This window comes from Caenorhabditis remanei, chromosome V, assembly GCF_010183535.1.
Source record: "Caenorhabditis remanei strain PX506 chromosome V, whole genome shotgun sequence".
NCBI lineage: Eukaryota > Metazoa > Nematoda > Chromadorea > Rhabditida > Rhabditidae > Caenorhabditis > Caenorhabditis remanei.
In genome coordinates this window covers 11,892,130-11,911,847 of record NC_071332.1, presented here as the reverse complement: position 1 = coordinate 11,911,847, position 19,718 = coordinate 11,892,130, and the positions used below count along the sequence as shown (strand labels likewise).

The 19,718-nt window shown below is 36.5% G+C and overlaps 5 protein-coding genes across 5 annotated transcripts; 2 read left to right on the top strand and 3 right to left on the bottom strand.

Moving 5' to 3' along the window:
* Positions 1 to 3,365: 3,365 nt before the first annotated feature.
* GCK72_019182 (uncharacterized protein) lies at positions 3,366 to 4,427 on the top strand (the record flags this gene model as incomplete). The annotated part of the gene is made up of 6 exons (XM_053732909.1): positions 3,366 to 3,423; positions 3,467 to 3,680; positions 3,739 to 3,802; positions 3,851 to 3,925; positions 3,978 to 4,281; positions 4,327 to 4,427. 6 exons carry the CDS (start codon positions 3,366 to 3,368, stop codon positions 4,425 to 4,427), a joined length of 816 nt encoding a protein of 271 aa, XP_053581822.1.
* A 98-nt stretch (positions 4,428 to 4,525) lies between these two features.
* GCK72_019181 (uncharacterized protein) lies at positions 4,526 to 7,871 on the bottom strand (the record flags this gene model as incomplete). Its single annotated transcript, XM_003115366.2, has 9 exons — positions 4,526 to 4,845; positions 5,151 to 5,528; positions 5,575 to 5,705; positions 5,902 to 6,088; positions 6,386 to 6,521; positions 6,566 to 6,719; positions 6,998 to 7,107; positions 7,161 to 7,205; positions 7,674 to 7,871. The coding sequence occupies 9 exons, from the start codon at positions 7,869 to 7,871 to the stop codon at positions 4,526 to 4,528; spliced, it is 1,659 nt and encodes a 552-aa protein (XP_003115414.2).
* Positions 7,872 to 14,923: 7,052 nt separating this feature from the next.
* GCK72_019180 (uncharacterized protein) lies at positions 14,924 to 16,498 on the top strand (the record flags this gene model as incomplete). The annotated part of the gene is made up of 7 exons (XM_003115348.2): positions 14,924 to 15,031; positions 15,079 to 15,239; positions 15,284 to 15,430; positions 15,514 to 15,590; positions 15,740 to 15,915; positions 16,057 to 16,327; positions 16,443 to 16,498. The coding sequence occupies 7 exons, from the start codon at positions 14,924 to 14,926 to the stop codon at positions 16,496 to 16,498; spliced, it is 996 nt and encodes a 331-aa protein (XP_003115396.1).
* Positions 16,499 to 16,679: 181 nt separating this feature from the next.
* On the bottom strand, positions 16,680 to 17,660 carry GCK72_019179 (uncharacterized protein; the record flags this gene model as incomplete). Its single annotated transcript, XM_003115294.2, has 3 exons — positions 16,680 to 16,781; positions 17,197 to 17,476; positions 17,554 to 17,660. The coding sequence occupies 3 exons, from the start codon at positions 17,658 to 17,660 to the stop codon at positions 16,680 to 16,682; spliced, it is 489 nt and encodes a 162-aa protein (XP_003115342.2).
* A 499-nt stretch (positions 17,661 to 18,159) lies between these two features.
* On the bottom strand, positions 18,160 to 19,637 carry GCK72_019178 (uncharacterized protein; the record flags this gene model as incomplete). Its single annotated transcript, XM_003115746.2, has 4 exons — positions 18,160 to 18,741; positions 18,788 to 18,955; positions 19,199 to 19,473; positions 19,517 to 19,637. 4 exons carry the CDS (start codon positions 19,635 to 19,637, stop codon positions 18,160 to 18,162), a joined length of 1,146 nt encoding a protein of 381 aa, XP_003115794.2.
* Positions 19,638 to 19,718: the final 81 nt, after the last annotated feature.

The window sequence follows — 19,718 nt, the reverse complement described above, 5'->3', positions numbered from 1 at the left end:
ACTGTCTGTTTCAAAACCTTGATATGGTTCTTAGTTTTATTCACATTCCACGCATAACTTTGCATTTTGATCTCATAAATTAAAATCGCACAGACTATCAAATATAATGTTGCTCCTCCAAACAGAGATACTAAAACAACGTAAACTCCTTTCTTCGATTGACAAGTGTTTACAAAAACAAAGAATCCAGGATACTTGGACAGATTCAAACAGTTTGGATAGTAGTTTATCAGATGATTTTTCATTGATTCTTCTGATACATGGAACGGAATGACTCTTGATAAAATTGGAAAGAATACAAATATGAAAATCACAAGGAAGATGATGATGTATGTAGAGTCACGGAGCTGAAAAAAGTTATCTCGTCTAGATTCTCATCGTGGAAATTGAAGGGTTTTTACGTTTTGTGAGTAACTACATATTTGAATAAGGTTTTCATAGTCCGGTTAATCTGTGCTCTAATTTTAGAACTCTTATATTATAATTCCAAGCAGGTGAAACCTATCTGTAGACTACATTCCTCAACGACTGAATCTTTTCGTGGGTGTATCTGAATACATGATTCACAAGAAAGCAACAGGAATCACCTGCCGAGACGTAATACTGGTTTTTTCAAAAATTGACCTGTTTACAGATACGCGATGCTGGAGGATATGGTTTTTCTTTTCATAGCACTCAGAAAACTCACATGAAACATATTTCCACGTCTAGCTAAAACTCTCAACCGAATCAACAGAATCATGTACATCATGAAAATAGATACAGCAAATAAGAATATCCAGAAGACTAAAAGCATAAAAGTGCTCACAATTCCACGAAGAACACCGATGCTTTGAACTCCGGGAAGAGGGAGTAATGGGATCGGATTGAGAATTGAACCCCAATAAAACTGAGCCAAGAATAGTGAAAACTGGAAACGTTGAATCTTGATATTTCTCATGACATTATCGACAATATCTACAACTAAGCGAACTTACGTTGTGAATAAACGACACTGTTCTATACATCATTGATTCATTTTTTGAATTCAAAATTGTCACATAAAACATGACCACATTTACAGATATTGATATGAAATTGACAAATAGCATAACAGTTATTTGAGTTTTTGGTTCAAAGTTTTCCACAATGTAGTAATGTCTCTCATCTATTTCTAAGGAAATTGAGCACATTCTACAGAGAAACCAGGAATAAAATGAATCAAACTTTGTAGCATTCTGTGGTTTTTATACTTTTTTTTTCAGATTCAGTTTTCGGAATTATCTGGTATAATGCAGGTGAAAGTAGACACAAAAATACATGTTTGCAGAATATAAACAAAAACTGACTAGAGTTTTGAGTGAGTAACTGGAAGTTGAACAGCTGAATCGAACTGAAAAAGTTGAATCTGAGAATAGAAATATATAGAATGTAAATTTACGGTCTTATTCAAGGAAGATTGAACATTTAACGAAAGTTCAGGTATTTTATTTATTTATTTATTTAAAACCAGCCTGTCTCCCCCGCCTTCGGCGGTTGAGCCGGCTGGTCTCTCTTCATTCGCGTGGTCATTGACTTTCGAATGTGCTCGCATGGTTGAGTGGTCTAAAGCGGCGGTCGTTGTCCAAAGCACGCCAGTTCGGTTTTGCCCGCTGGCTCATTTCTCTTCTCTTTCCAAAACCGTTGCGGACAGCGCCTCAGACAACGCCCAATTGTCTTTTATATATAAGAATGATACGTACGTGAGAGTACGTGGCAAGGTCAATAGGGGGGGGGGGGGGGGGGGGGAACTTGAAGTGAAATAGAGGGAGAATAGTGAACACGTGGAAGGTAAATGAATTGTTAATGTTATTGGATGGGCGACTACTTATTCATGTCAGTTGTACCGCAATACTGGAGAAAGCTTAATGTTTTATGGAGCCGTAGGACTAACTATTTTACTGAGGATTACGGAGGTATCACATTTGATGTTTCAATTAAATTGAAAATGGTTGGTTAAAAGTGTATTTATTTATTTGTTTTTTTTTATTTGTAATCCTTGGATAACTATTGATATTTATAATTTTTAGTGTACCGTATAAAGCGAGTTCACAACACCAGTGATCTTTTGAATGCGTTTTGAAGATACTCTATACTTATTTTTTCAATGAAACAATGAATTACTTCCTTTTTTACAAAATGTGGTCATTGGATCCAACTCATTATACCGGTCGTCAACAATGACCGCTTCAGATCTTCTCTTGTTATTTTGAACTTTAATAATTCAGAGCATTGGGCTCAATTAATTGAAAACCACGGATCAGCCTAATCTAAGGTTTTCAATGAGATTGATCAAATTGTGTCAGGGTTTCAGGAGTTTACTTCTTCCAGATTCTTCTGATTATCAGTGTATTCTTTTTTTCTTGAGATCCCCTATGTGGCGGGTCTTTCCGGATAACATCTGAATGGTAATGATCGACTCACTCCCCAAAAGAACAATCCAAATGGCTTTCGAACTTAAAATCTGTGGGCAAGGAATTCTTCTCATCGTATTTTCTGTAATAATCCTTGTCCATTGTCATTCAAAAACATGCCTACAATTCCCAATGGTCCCACCTTCTTGTCTAGTCTTCCTCTGATTCACTGTTTTGTATATTTACCCGTTTTCCCACAAATTTTTCTTCCTTATTCCTTCGTCATTCTGATCAGTAACACGTGTTGGTGGTCATCCCAATTTATCAGCCCTCATTAACGAAATTTCGGAAAGAGAAAAAACAAAATAAAAACTATTTTTTAGTGAAAATAAGTCTGCGTAGACATTTTGAGACTAGAGGAAACAAAATAATTTGATTTTATATTTAATTTATGACTCAAAATGTCATAATGAAAAATATGAAAGATATGAGAAGTATCGAGAATTAGCTGTCAATTTTTGACAACTCACACATTTCATTTTCATGATGACGCTGCAAAAAAAGAAGGGATCTCGTCTAAATTATATTTCTCGTCGGTTGTTTTTTTCTAATTAGAACTGCGCTGTTGTTTCCACTTAAACTTTGTATTTTTATATTTCCAGATGTCGAATGTATACTGGTTGCAAGTCACTGATATTTGTTCTTCTATTGGATTATTTGCATCAGTTTTCGGAAATGGGACTTTACTTATTTTATTGTGTGGAAGATCTGTTCATGGAATCGGAACTTACCGATATTTGATGATCACATTTTGTGTATTCAGTTTTATTTTCACTCTATTAGAAAAGTTTATGAGACCAGTGAGTTTCAGAAATAAAACCGTCATTTCTGCATTTTTTTAGTTATTCCCTACAAACGGTTGAGCCGCTAATTGAAATTGAGATTCTCTGAAGTTAAACTTTTCAGTTAATGCATCATTACAACAACACTATAATGGTTCTCCAAAGAAAAAGGTTCAATTTCTCTGACTCCACAGCCCGAGTCTTATCAGGTACCGAGTGCCCATTGACATCTCATCCACATCCCCATTTTAGCTTCCTACTGTGGCTGCTTTGCTATGTGTTTTGTTATGTTCGCAGTTCATTTCATCTACAGATATTATGTTGCTTGTCAGCCAGACAAACTCTCTTATTTCCGAGGAAAAAACTATATTTACTGGATTGTCGGAATGTTGTCCATAGCGTTGAGTTGGGTGACGGTTGCTTATGTTCTCTTTGAGGAGGATGAGGAGACAACAAAGGATTTGGAGTGGGTTATCTCTCTAGGTTTTGAATAAACAGATATGATGAATGTTCATTGTTTTCAGATTTATTCTCTCAACATGTTATGATCTCAAACATGAAAACGTCGGTTACGTTCCATACTCATTTGTAAGTTTTGGTATTCTTCATTTGTTTTTAACCCCACATTTTCTTCAGTATCAAACGATTTCCTCTGAAAGAACATTGCGCATGGATAACTTGATTGGGGTTGTACATCATTTAACAGTTATGGTACTGTGATACAGTAACCAGTTTCAGTATAACATCCCTTTCCTATTTTCAGCAACTCTCCATCACCGCCGTATTCTATTATGGAATTAAGACGTATTGGAAAATAGGTCACATCAAGGGAAAATCTCAGAGAACAAGAGATTTACAACATCAATTTTTCACGGCTCTAGTGGTTCAAACTACGATTCCATTGATATTCATGTTCATACCAAATTCTGTTCTGACGGTTGCCGCATTTGTGGATGGAACATTTGGAGCATGGGCAAATGTTACTGTTGTTATGAATCATTTATACCCGGCAGCAGATCCATTTGTCATTTTATTCATTATCAAAGGGTTTAGAAATACTGTCAAAAGTGAGTTTTGTTTGAATAAACTGGTATTAAATCTCAAATTTTCAGATTTTTTGCTTTGTCGTGGAGCCCCACAGACAGCAATCATTTCAGTGAATGGAACAACGAAGAAACAAGATCATAAATCATATTCGAGTGTCATTTATTGATTGAAATAACAACAATTTAAGAAACAATAAATAGTTCATTCACATTGTAACCTCACAGAAAAATACCATGTCCAAATAATATTCTGATTCCGAAAGCTCTAGAAAAAGTCGAAAGCCTGAATATCTTCTTTCTCCATATACCAGTAAAACCAGCCAACTAAATTGATTCCGATAGCAGAAAATAAGAAGAAAACAGTGAAGACTATCAGGAATACTCTCTCAAGGACAGCAGCAACCCAGTCCCATTCTAACTCGACTATATTTCGAGTATTGAACGGTGACAGTTGGATTTCCGTCGGTTTGTAGACACTGTGAATACTATTATGAGATGGTTCACGATTGAGATCTGGGATATTTAGAGATTCTGTGTAACTGGTGTCCATTGGAGCTGCAAATGTCTCCAATGTGCCGGATTCTTCTGAAAATCGGAGATTCGTGTGAGAAGCGAAAAAAGATAAATCTAGAGGGACTCATACGAGATAGGGAACGAGAGGCATGCACGGTACGGTATGAGCACCTTTTTGTTTTTCACTCTAGTTCCAGAAACTACGATTCCCCAAAAACTCCAAACAATCACTCTCCAAATACATCACAATTATCTGCTAAAAGTATTATTTTAAACCTACCATAGTTTTTCCATTTCTTCATGAATTTACCTATATATATTCAATTATGATTATTTCAGTTTCTATGAATCTTTATTTATTCGGGTCATCCACTTACCCATGTTCGATGGCGGCGAGTCAATGATATTGATATCATTGTTCTTATAATCCGAAATCTGATTGAATTTCTGTGTTCCATCCTGTGAAGTGGAAATTAACTTTGAGTGATCCCTTGCCAACTTGTAAACTTTATTCCACATACTATCTCTTCTCGCCATTCTCTTTCGATGTTTCTCTTCTTTTGCTCTCTTTGCATACGCTTGTTTCATGACAAGCGGCATTTGAATCCAGACAAATGGAGCTATCCGATGAGTCCACTTCATTGTGTTGGATGCTGGTGGAGTACCGATGGATCCCAATTTTTGAACGAAGATTACAGATGAGGCAGCGAGCGTTCCGAAAGATATAATAGTGATCATCAGTGTGTAGAACAATCCTAAAGTTTCAAATGTTCTCTATTCACGTCTGGTCGTGTAGCTCACCTATCAATGGAACACATGTCGACGTCGATGGCATTTTGTCAGAAACCATGAAAATCATAATCGACATTGATAGCAGTGTAGTGATACCCAAAGTGATTTTCTCTTGGCGAAGATCGTGCACAGAGGATGATCTGAAAGTTTATACTCAGATTCGCTTGAAATTTTTCTAATGAGAATATGGACAGGAAAGTTAGCCTATAAGCAAAACAACATAAATTGATGGTTTCTAGTACCATCGGGTTAACTAAAGGAAAGGAAATGAAAGGACGCACACGAGACATCTGGACAAAAAGAGATAAGAACATAGGGGTTAGTATCCAAACGCACACGTTGCAGAAGTTGGTGAACGGATTGACTGACGTGAAAAACCCGATGATTGAAATGAAAGTGATGACTGCGGTGGGAGCAATCAGATTGAGGACGTAGTAGAGTGGTTTACGTTGAATGACGACGTCGTAATGGAGCATTGTATAGTTGACAGGGCAGCATGCATACTTCTTTTCGACTCGATCGACTAGAAATTTAAAAATATTTGACACCGATCCAAATTTTTAATCTTTAAAACATATTTATAAGGACCTGTGATCATTGATGTCTTGATTTCTGTGGGTTGCGAATGACCAAAGAGTTTTGTTCAAATTTTAATCCTAGCTTTTACTCAAACTCTCAAAATGATCTATTTTGGAGTTGACATGTTTGCTGTTTGCCCTTTGAACTTATGATTTTAAACTTTCTAGAACTAAATAAAGAATATATTTTACCTCCTTATAGGAAGAAAAAATTATTCGGAATCCCACAGTCTTAAACTCACCATGTGTCACGAGAACGCTCCATGCATCGTTTTCCAAAAAGTTAGCCAATCCTATTGGTCCATTCTTGAAGTGACGGGGATAATAGTCGATGAGACTATTATCGAAAGACCAACTTCCGAACGTCATTCGACATTTCTGAAAAAAAAGCAACTGGTGGATGAACTCACATAGTTTTTTACCTGCATGTCGAACGGGAAGAATCTGAGATTCAGAAGACAACTGATTTTATAGATTGTTGGATATAAAAGCTCCACCATTGCTCCTCGTCGTTTTCCCAATGTTGTCAGTTTGACGTGTGTAAGCTTTTTTGAAGCAGAGTCGTCCATCTCCAGACTGAAAATCTTCTTTTTCCTTTCTGGTTTCTAATTCTTCAGATTTTTTTTTGAATTTTTCCCACATCAAGAATTACTTTCCTGTTTAAAATAAATACCATTCTGAAATGTGAGACTCTACTATGAACGTTAGGAAAGATCAAAAATCTCTGGAGAATTCTATAAACAGGAAAGTAATTTCTACAATTCCAGATTCAAGTTTTATCCAGAACTCGATTATTTTCCTTGAAATGAAGTATAACAAGCCCTTTTCATATTAGCACAGTTCTTCCAACTTACGAGTTATACAAAGTGGTATCCGGTAGCCAGACGTCGTCATGTCTCACCATAATCTCGGTTTCATTGTCAAAATCTTCAGGTTCCCATCCCAACATTTGATCTACCCATCGCTAAAAAATGATGTTTTGTTGACAGTTTGACCAGAGAAACAACGGCAACTGACCTCCACAACCCATGCATTTAATAGTAGAAATTGTTGAGGCTCGTTCTGAAAAAATAGTTGAAGGCTGAAGATTATAATGAGTCTGTCTAAAAGTGATGTGTCTGAATATCAAAACACAAAACTTAGCAATGTTTCAGAACACACAGACGTCAGAAAATGTTCCAAAATATATGTCTGGTACGGCTAAAGGGGGGTAAATCTCAAAAGTCCTGCCTAATTGTAAGGAGTCTCAATTACTGATAAAATAACCCTGGTAGAAAAGTTTAAGAAATCAGACCCACTGGATAGATTCTAGTACCTCAGAAAGTCTGGCAGTTGTTATCGGTTATTGGATCAAGATCACTTTCTGTGAGGGGAAAAAAAAAGTTCAATCAGTGATCAGAAAGCAACACAAGCTTTGCAGAAAAGAAGAGTGCGAAAGATAAATGGGCTCTCGGTGGTCAGAAATGCGGCAGAGATTTTAAAAAGAAACTTGGCAAAACGTGTCAAATAGACCCCCACGGAATGGATTACCACTTGAATAATCTGATAGAGTTGTATTGACATCGTGACATTGATCGGGGAGTCCTTTCTAACTTTCGGTATCAATCCTTTCTGATAATTCTCCAATATATTGTTTGCCAGTTCATATTGAATCGGAAGGTTTGCATTCAGAGTTAGTCGACTAGGAACTACGGTTAATAGGAGTACTGTGGAATATATCCAGTGCATTTTCATCTGAAAAAGCAATGGTTGAAATCTGCAAATAATAGCCGCGAATAATGCACTTTTAGCACAAAACTGAGCAAAAAATCAGAAAAAAAGACGAGTAGATAATTGGAAACGTGATTACTGGAACAATAGTGAATTGGAAATGTCAATGAAGATGAAAATAGAAAAGTGCTGCTCTTCGAACCTTGACCGGTCTGACTTTGGGAAGAGCTTTGGCTGTAAACTTCTAGAATAAAATAAAAATGATACGGTTTGATATTGCTATTTGGAGAGGATTTCAAATTGAAATGGTACGAAATATTGTTCACATTTGAAATATCTGGAAGCTTCAATGTATCAGATTTCCATGCATTGAAAGAAAACATGTTGAAGACTGTTTAAAAGAGAACATTATTTGTGAACGTTTTGTACACGTCAAAACTACTCTGCTCAAATCTGTTCCGAAATGACCAGAAAATAAAAACATGCTTTTTTTAATCCGACCAACTGGTCCACCTCCCTCTCAAGGACCCGCAAAAAAGAGCACTCAAAGAGCACCGACTGACTCCGTCCGGGTCTTCTCTATCAATTTGTGAGTGAGTAAGTGTGTGCAAGAAATTGAGATGGATCGGGTTTCTATCATCTTTTTGTCTTTTTCCAGTTGTCGTTTTTCACATGTATCATCATTCGATCACATCTCGAGTCGGTTATTTGTCACCGGCTGGGTAGAAGATATCTGTCGCGACTTTTTCATCGATACAGGTTACTACAATCCGTTTTTTGGGATAACAATATATGAGTAGGAACTACTATGAACCTAAACATAGCCTCACCTGATCTCTTTTGAGGAAAATCTTGAAGTTAAGCAAACTGACAAATACAAGAAGATCTCACAATTAACCTAGAAATTTCCGTTTCCTCCGGAGAAAATAGAAAAAAACCGAGGAAAACTATTAGAACAACTCGTAGTTTCTAAAAGCTGCAAAGAAACGTTTATATACATTTTTGACTTCTAAAAAATGTGTGAAACCTCCCCAGAACATAAGTTCCCACATTTCTCGAACAACACTTGAAAAAGTTCCCGGTATCGTTTTACGGAACTTTTTGTGTTTGCAAAAAGTTTTTCCTGTTAAGATCAGAAATCTCTTTAGATTAATGAGGAATGTCATGTTGATGTCTACTATTGAAACTGTATATTCGTAAAGGTTCTCATGAAAGAATTCAGATAAAAGAGACAAAATAAGAAAAGAGATGGAGACCGATAAAATTGAGAATTGAAAAAGGAGAACGAGGTACCAGGAAAAACAAAACAATGTGACTATTAAATACGTCAAAAGGGGAATGAAAGAGGGAAAAACGAAGAAATTATGAGAAAAGAGGAATTGAATTTGATGAGAATTTTTGATGGTTGGGTAATGAGTTTTGAGAAGTGTTTCAACACTAGAAGGGCACGCGATGGTGGTGGTTCTTTGATGAAATGAAATATTGGGAAACCAAAATTATGAATAAGTAGACTGGTTTCGACAATATATTCTGAAAAGTAGTGGTTAAAAATATTACAGTATTTGAGTTAGCTGGTGACTTTTGTACAGTGGCCATCTATGATTCTGATATTATGAAATGATTCAACACCTTGCAGCACACGGAGATACTTTCCGATCATTGTCTATGCTATCTGGTTAAAAATGAACAACCTTCAGCTTTGATGAATTCAGAGTTTCTCAATAATAACTGATCGTAGAAGATAACGCGGAGCTAATGAAACTATCTGAGTTTCTGGAATCAGCACGTATTGAACGGAGAGCAAACATAATGATCAATGGGCTCACAGGTTGAAGATAGTTAAGCGACTACATGGGATATATCGGGACGTGATTGAGAAACTACTGTATTTATCCGGAGTTCAATTCTTCACAACGAGTTCTTTAGCTTGGAACTACAACCCTTAAAAAGCCAATGTTACAATTATTCGTATCCTAACATAGTAAGAATTCAACAAGAACTTTTCAAATAAAAACTTTGTTTTATCTAAAGTTGCGAACAAAACTCTTTTTTAAAAGTGAGAATCGTCGACACAATGAAGTTCTCCTCCTTGTCCGAAACATCATTTTCTCATCTTTCCTTTTCATTTTAGGAGGTCCTTTCTCTTCACCTCTTCTTCTCCGTTTTTGTTTCTTCTCATTCTTGCTTCCTGCTCAAAAATAAGTGACACTTTTTGTACTACGTGTGGAACGTGGCGTGCAAGACTTTAAAATAAAAAGCAGATGAGGAAGTACAATTTATTGGAGACTGCACTCCGTTCTTCTCGAGTGTAAAAACGGACGGAGTAGGAATTGTTTGGGATGCGGTAGTAAATAAAAACTATTATTTGCAAGAGAAACTGGGTGGATCATGAGCTAGAAAATGTGGGTAGTTTTGAGGGATTTATATGTGAAGAATAGGGTTTACAAGCCAAGAACTTCGCATTGGTATTCGCCGAATGCTGGGATCAATAGTTAACGAAGACCATCGATCACAACGGAAAGTAATTCAGATATATTGTACTGGAAAACTGATACGGAGCACTATCAAAAAATGTTTTGAGCAGAGAAAACTCAAAATGTATTTTAGAAAGCGTTCAGAAACTTCATCATCTGACTCACTTTTTCAATTGTTTCAAAATAGAATCATTCTAGTCGTTGGTCCCTCCAAAAAATGAGTTGAGTGGGTAGAAAGAAGTACTAGGTTCACTAAGACCCCAGATGGGATTTAGTTTTCTTTTTGAGTGTTGTGTTCTTTTTTTCGAAAAACAGCAGGAGGAGCAATTTCAATCAAGTATTTTTCCCTTCTTTTTTTGGGAAGATAAACTTTGTGTGAAAAATATGAGTGGGTAATGGATTTACTCAAAAGGGAAGTTTAAAAAGTTGACTTCTAGTCCAAAAAGGTTCCCATTAAAAAGTCAAATAACGAGTACGTTTTGAGTAATTTTTGTGAGAGGAACTCATTTCTCCAGAATTTTTTCGGACGAAGAAAAAGTGGTAAGCAATAACTTTTTTCTGAACTGAAGGACAAAACTTTGAAGTTCTGATAAGAATCTAAAAGAATCCGATTCAGAAAGTTTTGAACAAGTTCTGGAATTCCAAAAAATCAAACAAAAGGATTCTAGACATGTAACTCTGTGTTTTCGTGACAAGTATAACATTTTCAGAGTTCCAGAAATAGCTGTCTCGTATCCATTTACCTGAATTTCAAAAGTATCACTATTTCATTTTCTCTCTATCTTTCTACAACTCTAGAAAAAGACGATTTTTTTTTTTCTTTTTAAAAAGAAAACTTCCGGGTTGAAATTGCAGATGCACGTACCGAGTGCAATTCATAAAATGAGAGAAAAGAGAAAAAGATTCAAATTAAAATGTTTTTATTGAGTGATTGGATGGAAAATCGATAAAAACATCTCATCTGACAGACACAATTCTACGATTTTTGACGTTTTACAACAGCAATTGGTCCGTTTTGATTCAAGAGAGAAGTGAGTATTGGACATCAAATGGATAGGGTTCATTGAGCAATGATAAGAGATGATATGAGGAGATGAGAATAGAAAAAAGAACAGATGGATGATATTGAGAAAAAGAAAGAGATTTGATTGAAGGTGTGAAGGTTTATAAATGATCAGGTCATCAGGTCAGCTGGCGTGCCTACGACGCTTTCATTTTGATGTCCTCAAGGATTCTGTCATTCATCATGGAGGTTGGAGAAAAATGATAACACATTTCTGGATGGAGCCTGAAACACATAGGAAAAATGATTATTAAGATTCGGAACTTCAAGGATTTCTACCACATAGTCGATCATCTGATTAAATTGCAATTGTTCTCGTGAAATTCATTTCTACTGTCTGTTTACAATTATTCAAATTGTTGCTCCAAATTGATAAGTTCCACGCTGTGTAAGTATTATTTTTTATAAACTTGTTTCCAATGCAACGAATCATCCACAATTCATTCGATCTCTACAATAGTTTTCCTTCCAAAAAATCAAATAGTATTCTTTTCACAGACTGACGTCCCAACACAACAATAAGTGTAAAGACTTTTCAATAGGATTTTGATTTTAAAGTATCTTTGTGACTAACAACAAATGTGTCATCATCTGAAAACTGTAAACAAGCTTTTAGTGGGGGCTACATACCCTAATGAAGCTCATTTCATTTGGGAAGAAATGTGACATTTCTTCTGGAACATCCGAATAAAACGAGAAGGTAAAAGATTTCTTTTTGTATGTTTTGTTCACTCATCTTTCTTTTCGTTCATTCCGTAACTATCGGAAAACTAAAATTAGCGTCCAAACGGTCTAAACATTTATACATTGTTGGGGAAAGAATGATTTTGGGTGTCATAGATTCGAGCGGAAATTATATTTTCATCCTTTTCTATCAATTTATTTCAGTTCTGAATACGGAAGTTAGCAACGAATGTTTCAATCATGACGCTTTTTTTATGGAGTTTGAGCAATAAATTCCATCAGTAATCTTAAGAAAAACTATTTCGTTCGATCAGAGCAAGCATAGCGTGATTGTAAGAATGTGCAGGATTGTTACGATAATAACTCTTGAGTTTAAAAATTAATTTGAATTAGTCATGCGTTAGGATAGAAATCAGATTAAAAATCAGTTAAGAACTTCCTCGATTGGATCATCAACTGACCCCTAACTGGTTTTTATTGTCTCAAAATGATATCCCAGTTACTTTACGTTCTAGTCGTAACAAAAAAACAGACAAAAATACGGTATTCAAACTCATTAAAAGTTGTGTCCTCATTAGCAGGGAACCTCATAGTTCTACTATGTGTTCTGAATTAGAAACACTAGGCATAAAAGTAGTATAAACGAATATAAACTTTCCGTCTGACGACATCAGCGTATGGTTTGTGCCTTTTGATAGAATTTTAACATACTTACAATGTCCCTTGGCTAGATTCTCGAATACACTGGCATCTCCTCTCGTTCATTTTCTGGGACTTTCTGATGAGTCACTCGATGTGTGATCCTGTCTGATAACTAATTTCTGAATCTTCTGAAGCATAAAAATAGATAAAATGTTCTCGAGCTTTAATAGGTTTTTTGACGTCTTCTATGTACTTCAGAATGCAAAGAATGAATTTTATTGTCTTCGATTCTTATAAGCTCCTTAACAAGAAAATAATGCTAATCTTAATAAAAATATGAACTTAGATTTCATATCCAAAAAAAAACAAAAGAAGGCGGCGTTAAGGACAATAAAATAAGAAGAAATATGGATTAGGATAATGTAAATCTTGAAGAGAGATCTTATAAATAGGAACAGAACGTGTCAGTCTGCACATATTTTGTTTTAGATCTTTTGGTTGCAGTTATACGGTATTTTTGGGAGGCTTTGCTGAATCTGAAGTTTGTGTTCCATTTGTGAGTTTGATAGTACATGACAACATCGTCTGTTTCTGGGTTCTGTTTTCGTCACCGTATTCAAAGGATGTAAATTTCAAAACTTTTACAACAAAAATCAGATGTCCTCATTAGAATTCGAAACATGAACTTGGATATTTCGTAGAAAGAATACTCCCTTTTTACTTTCTAACAAGAACCCTTTGATGTGCAAAACTTTCATTTTTGAAACTTTTTCGCCCATCTTCTCATCAGGAAAGCCGGCAAAACGAAGGAAGAAAAGAAACTTCCGTGTCTCTGATGGTTTTTGCGCTTTCGAGAGTTTTTTTTTGCTTGAAGATCTCTAAATTCTGAAGTACTCCAGCTTGTTGTAGTAGGATAAACTCTTTTGGTAATTTATCTGCTAATTCTGCTAATACGAAAGTATGTTCTCATACCAAATCCACATTAAGCAAGTAACTATTTTGTTTTACTTTCCAAAGTGAAAGTCGTCTAGACAGTTTTCTGGGTACACTATATAGTATATGTTATAGACCCCAAAAGATTAGGACTTACACCCCCTGGGTAAACGTGGAATACACCCCCATAATTTTTGATTCAGTCTTGAAGGAGGGGTGTTCATTGGAATGTAACTATATATTATTATGTTCTCATCATTTTTGTATAAACCATGTACCGTACACATTTACCAGAAATTTTATAGCAATAATCCTGCAAGTGAACTCTTATTTTTCCTGACTCATAACCCCAAAAATGACCTGAATAACCTCTCAGAAACTACTTTTATTGTTCATGTTCATTGGTCTGGAAACTCTAGACGACACCCAATTTCCTCTTTTTCTTCTGTTTCTTAACTAGTTTTTATTAGTTTTATATTGTTATTCAGACTGATTTTCTCAGTCCGAACGCACAAATCTTGTGACAAGATATTATAGAAGAAACCCAATCATCGACCGCGGCAATTTATAATTGAAACTAGTCAATCCTTTGACTCCGCCCATTTCCATGAAGTGCTCAAGGCATGATGCTCCACATTTTCTCTGAAAAATAATTAGTTTTTCTTTTACTATTTCTCTTCTTTTTCTTCGTCATTTAAACCACTCATCTTCGTTCAATTTTCTCTTTTTCATATTTTCAATTTAAAAGAAAACATTTTGAGTGGTTCGTATTTTGCATTTTTTTTATCGTTTGCACTCTTCTCGATCCGAAATAAGATCGAATTCCAATTTCGTTGAAGAATATCAGTTTTTGGAGTCAGAGTACTATTGCAGATACTCAATTTTAATGCATTGAAATTTCTGCATTTTTCGAAACAATTTCCATACGAAAACGGAGTTCCCTCTCTAAACGTTCCAGACACGAAGATCGAAATTTTAGAAATTCAGACATAGGTGATATTTCGGACCTAGATATGAAGATTCTTGAAACATCAGCTTGTTCTGATTCTGACTTGATCCTTTTGATACGTTTCCGATCGTATAAGTCTGAGCTTCTCGTTTCTACAATCACTGATTTCTTACTTGTTCTTGTTATATCTAGATAAATTATTAATGCCTGACTTGTTCCAGTTCATTTTTCTGATTTTCAGTCTCTTTTTTCAGTCTGTTTCATTTCGTTCCATTTAGAAATGTCTTCTTTCGAAATTCAACATTCAGAATATTTCAGCATAAAGATGAACTCAACTAACGAAACATTCCACTTCTTGGGAACTGAGGTTACCGTGGAACCAGCTGCTTCCACTCAGACTCAACGGTTTTTTGTTACATTAACCATTTTTACGGTAAACAGAAAATGAATTGAGTGTCTGACTATAATAAGAATCTTCAGATCTCCCTGATTGGCTTGATCGGAAATCTCGCCGTTTTCATGTTTGCAACAACTCTGAAAACTCTTCAAAACTCATTCGGCCGTCTGTCAGCATCTCAATCATTTGCTGAAGCTGTCCTTTGTGCAGTATTCCTGTGTTTCTATTGCCCAATGGTCTTATTGTGAGTGTGAAAGCATCTCAACCTTCTTAATATTTCATTTCCAGAGACATTCCCTCGTTCAAAATCGTCTCCGCCCACGCAGGACTAATCCTTCTGTTCTGTTATGATGTCTGCATCTTCTCTCATTTGTTCATTGCCTTCAATCGTCTCTGTGCCATTTCCTTCCCTATAGAATACAGCAACATCTTCAAGTAAGTCATTAGAACTCTTCGGGTCTTGTTTTTCAAAACACTTTTCGTCAATCCCAATGATCTCATGAATATATATTTTTCAGCGATCGAAACACCCGAATCCTAATTAGTCTCGCCTACGCGATCCCCTGCTTTACTTCTATCTATATGCATCTAGCAAGTGAGTCTTAATCTAGCAGGTTCCGGTCAATTTCCGGATCAAAATTTCTGAGAATAGAGCTAGTATGTCTAGAAAGCAACCGGTTTGAGCATGAGGGAATCTTTCACTTCTGAATATCCAAATTCGGAGTATTATGAAAATGTTTCCAGATAAATGTCTACTTCCATACGTTGACTTCGGTTGGTATTTCGGTGTGAACACCTCTGCAGATTGTGACGTCATCCGATTCTATGTAGATTTCTGCAAGGATTTCGGTGTAGTGGCTGCTATTGCTATCGTTGATGTTGGAACTATTGTGATGATCAAAGTGACAGCGCCCGGAATGGTAAGTAAAAGCACGAGCTCGGAGGAAACTAGAAAATATTTGAAAAAGAAAACACCTAAAGATCGCTTTTAGACTCGTGTAACAACATGACAGCTTCTTGTCAATGAACATAAATGACTCATATCATCCTCTTTTTTTCAGAGACAAATGTCTGCCAACTGTCTGCAAAGTCAAAAGAAAAGAGAGCGAGAGATTACTTTCGTAAAACAATGCCTCATTCAAGGTGCCGTATTTGCTACAGAACTTGTGTTCTTCTTCATCATCTCAACAATGCAAACCCGACCTGTCATGATATTCCTTTGTACTACTGTTGCATGGAGTCTTGTCCATACAATCGATCCACTGGTTCTGATTCTTTTAAACCGAGAATTCAGAAACATGCTGATGAAGAATCCGATTGGAAGAGGACGGAGTAAGTGAGCGCTTTTCTAACTATATATGCTGTTTGAATAAGTATATTCTGAAATTCTCAGTTTGTAGAAACTTGTCAAGACTTCTCCAAATCAATTTTTATTTTATTTTTGCAGCCACCAGAGTCACTTACTCCACACAACCCATTGACAACACGAGCTCCCATAATTGATCTTTGAAACTGAAACAAACACAAAAATCTTCAATATTTTATTGTTTGCATTCATTGATAAACGTTATGATGACGATTCTTGTTGAGATAAGAATTTCTATAATTTCTCTAGAGAGGAGAAACAGTAAATATAGAGAAAAAGCCATTTTTAAAAAGAAATTTACAAATTTTCGAAGAAGGTCTAATGGTTGACAACTGGAGCGTGTTGAGCCTCAACTTGAGCGTTCTCAGCGGCAAGAGCAGCTTCGGCGGAAGCGAGTTCAGAACGGAGTTGTTCGACGTACTGGAATGAAAAATACTGTTTCCAGCCATTTTAATTTTTTGTTCAACAACAGATCCTTTTCATTACAATCTGAGAAGCAAATCGGATTGACCGAAGAGATCTTCAAGAGAATACTACGGTGATTCTGCTACTACGATACTCAGATCTAGACGATCCGAACGATGAGCTCCGACGCCGGGCCAATCAATCGATGGATACAGGAAATTAAAAAATTCCCCGACTCCACCCCTATCTCATAAATTCTTTTGAATTCAAGGATACATTTGATCAACTTCTTCTCGAGAATCGGTTGTACTACAATTGCTTTGTGTCCTTTCTTCTCAAAAAAAAAAAAAAAACTCCCAGTAGAAAAAAAGACAAATTTGGAGAAATTTTGATCTGTGGAGATCCTGACAAAACACATTTCAAAACTTACATCAGCAGCATGAACGGCATCTCTTTGCTTTCTGCATTCCAGTTTGCACGTCTCGTAGGCACTAGCAACCTTCAAAGATTTTGGTGGAGAAACATTACGTCTTTGAAGGGTTTGTGGTTGAACAATCACTTCATCAGCCTCTTCAACTTCTTCTTGGACATAGTGATGAGCTTCTGGAGCAGTCTCGTTTACAGTTTCTGCCTCGTCAACGACGACAACCTTCTCAGCTTTCACCTTCTTCACTTTTTCTACTTTCTCGGCTTTTTCGGCTTTCTCGGCCCTGAACCATAATTTAGAATATGTGAGTGTGACTTCAGATGAATCTTCTAATGCTATATTGAAAAACAAACAACTTACTTAGCTCCTCCCTTCTTTTCTCCCTTAGCTGGCTTCTTACAGTCAATGGATGAAATGAAAAGAAGTGCACAGACGGCAAGCACTACGAGAGTTTTTCTGTTCAACATTTTCTGAAATCAAAACTTGATTACAACAAAAATCAATTTGGAAGCTTGTCGGGAAGTTTAAAAAAGTGAGGAAATGATATGAATCGATGAAGCTTATAAACACAATCAGTCTTCCAACTGATAACATACTGTTTTCTGCACTTTCTCAGTTGTGTACGTCAAATTGAAAATCATTGACGTAAATCGATCGAAAAGAGAATTGAAAGGAGTCTAAGGAAACGTTTCTCAAACTGTAAAAGCCAGAAAGTCACGTGTTTTTAAGTTTTGAACGTTCATAGATGAGTCTGGTGAGAAGGAGGAGGCGTTATTTTCAGAGGTCGGATGCTTGGCTCCTTATCAATTATCATATTGTTTTTTTGGGGAAATTATGATGAAATTAGAAATGAAAACAATCTGTGGTCAGGAGGTCGATGAGGTGAATCATGAACTCTTTGTTCTCAAGCAAGATTTTCAAACATTTATTTTCGGAAAAATTCAAATTTTCATGAAATATGGCGAGTCAGGGTTGAAGAAGTTTGGGAGCGGATGGTGTAGGAGCGGTTGATGACGTCGGATTGATCGTGGGGTGCTTCCTGAGTGGTCTTTGAACTGGCGGGACTGTGTAACTTGACGGTTGTGCCTTGGGTGGTCCTCTTCTTCTTGGTTGGTTTCTTCTCTGTTCACTCTTTGATGGGTTATGAGTGCTCATCGAGGAACCCGCAGCTCTGAGTGGTCTTAGGAGAATAACGGGTTTTGAGATAACTCCAGTAGAAGCAACGAGGGGAGAAAGCGGGACGCTGGTATTCTTTTTTTCAGCTGACAGATGTGAGATGTTTTGCGTGGTTTTTGATAGACGAGCGGGTGGAGGCTGGACTCCGAACCGGAAAGTTGGACGAGAGCTTGAACTTGCGTGTATCGAAGCTGAGGTTTGTTCGACTGGTTGACGTCCGAATTTGAAGCGATGATTTGGTGGAGAAGCTTCATTGTTCTCCTTCCTTTCTTCAATCTGCTCTGGATTTGTCATGGTCGAAAGGTTTTCCAGAAAACATTTTTGAGAGTCTCTTGCTCCGCATTTTTCGCTTCGTTTTCTTAGTCGAATGACCTGAAAATAACAAAAATTAATAAAAATAAACTTTATTGAAACTTACAGCTGCGTTCATTTGACGTATCTCTTCAAGTGTGGGAAATTCCCTCATAACTTCTTTGAGTTCCCACATGTACGGGTTACTTTCAAAATGGTAGTCTCTTCTTGACTGGAACAAGCCAATTCGAACGGCTTTGTCGTCAGGAAGATTGACATTCGAAAGATCTCCAACCTGGAAAAAAATCTAAAAATGTCAATTTAAAAAGTGAAAAAACAAATCTTAAATTTGTTATTTTTCTCATAACACCCAACTATTTAAAGGAGGTGAAAACTCAAAAAAAAACTCAAACTCATGACCGAAGCGCACGGGTACAAAACCGCAACCGGCTGAGCTACACGGCCGAAAACGACGCCGCCCACTCGGGGATGTGTTTAACGGTCAAAATGGTTTAGACCGGATATTTCATAAACTCACATATCCTTCACCGGTATTCATCATGTAGAATTTTCTGCATGTTCCGAGGGAACCATCCTCCGTCTTCTTGTTTTCATCAAATTCTGGATATCTGATGAATGGAACAGTGATACTAACGCGTCCTTCATTTACGCTGGTTGGTGGGATGCGACAGCGATTGTATTCGTTCTCGTTGAGTTTTTCCACTCTCTCCACTTTCTTCTCTTCACCGAATTTTACCAGAATCCAATTTCCTTCCACTATTGCGGATGTTGAAATCAATTCCAAAACTCCTCCTGGAAAAATTTTTCATTTTAGATCACTCCGAAGGAAACTTACCACTTTGTCGGATGTGAGGAGAATAGCATAAGATTCTATTTGTTTTTTTACCGATCACCACTGCTGGGATCAAAACATTAGGTTGGGGAGAAGATTGATTAGGATTGATTTTTGAGTCCATTTTTTTCTGAAAAGTCAATTTAAAAAAACATTATTTTATTAGAAATTTGATAAAAATTATCAAAATCAGTAACGAAAGAGT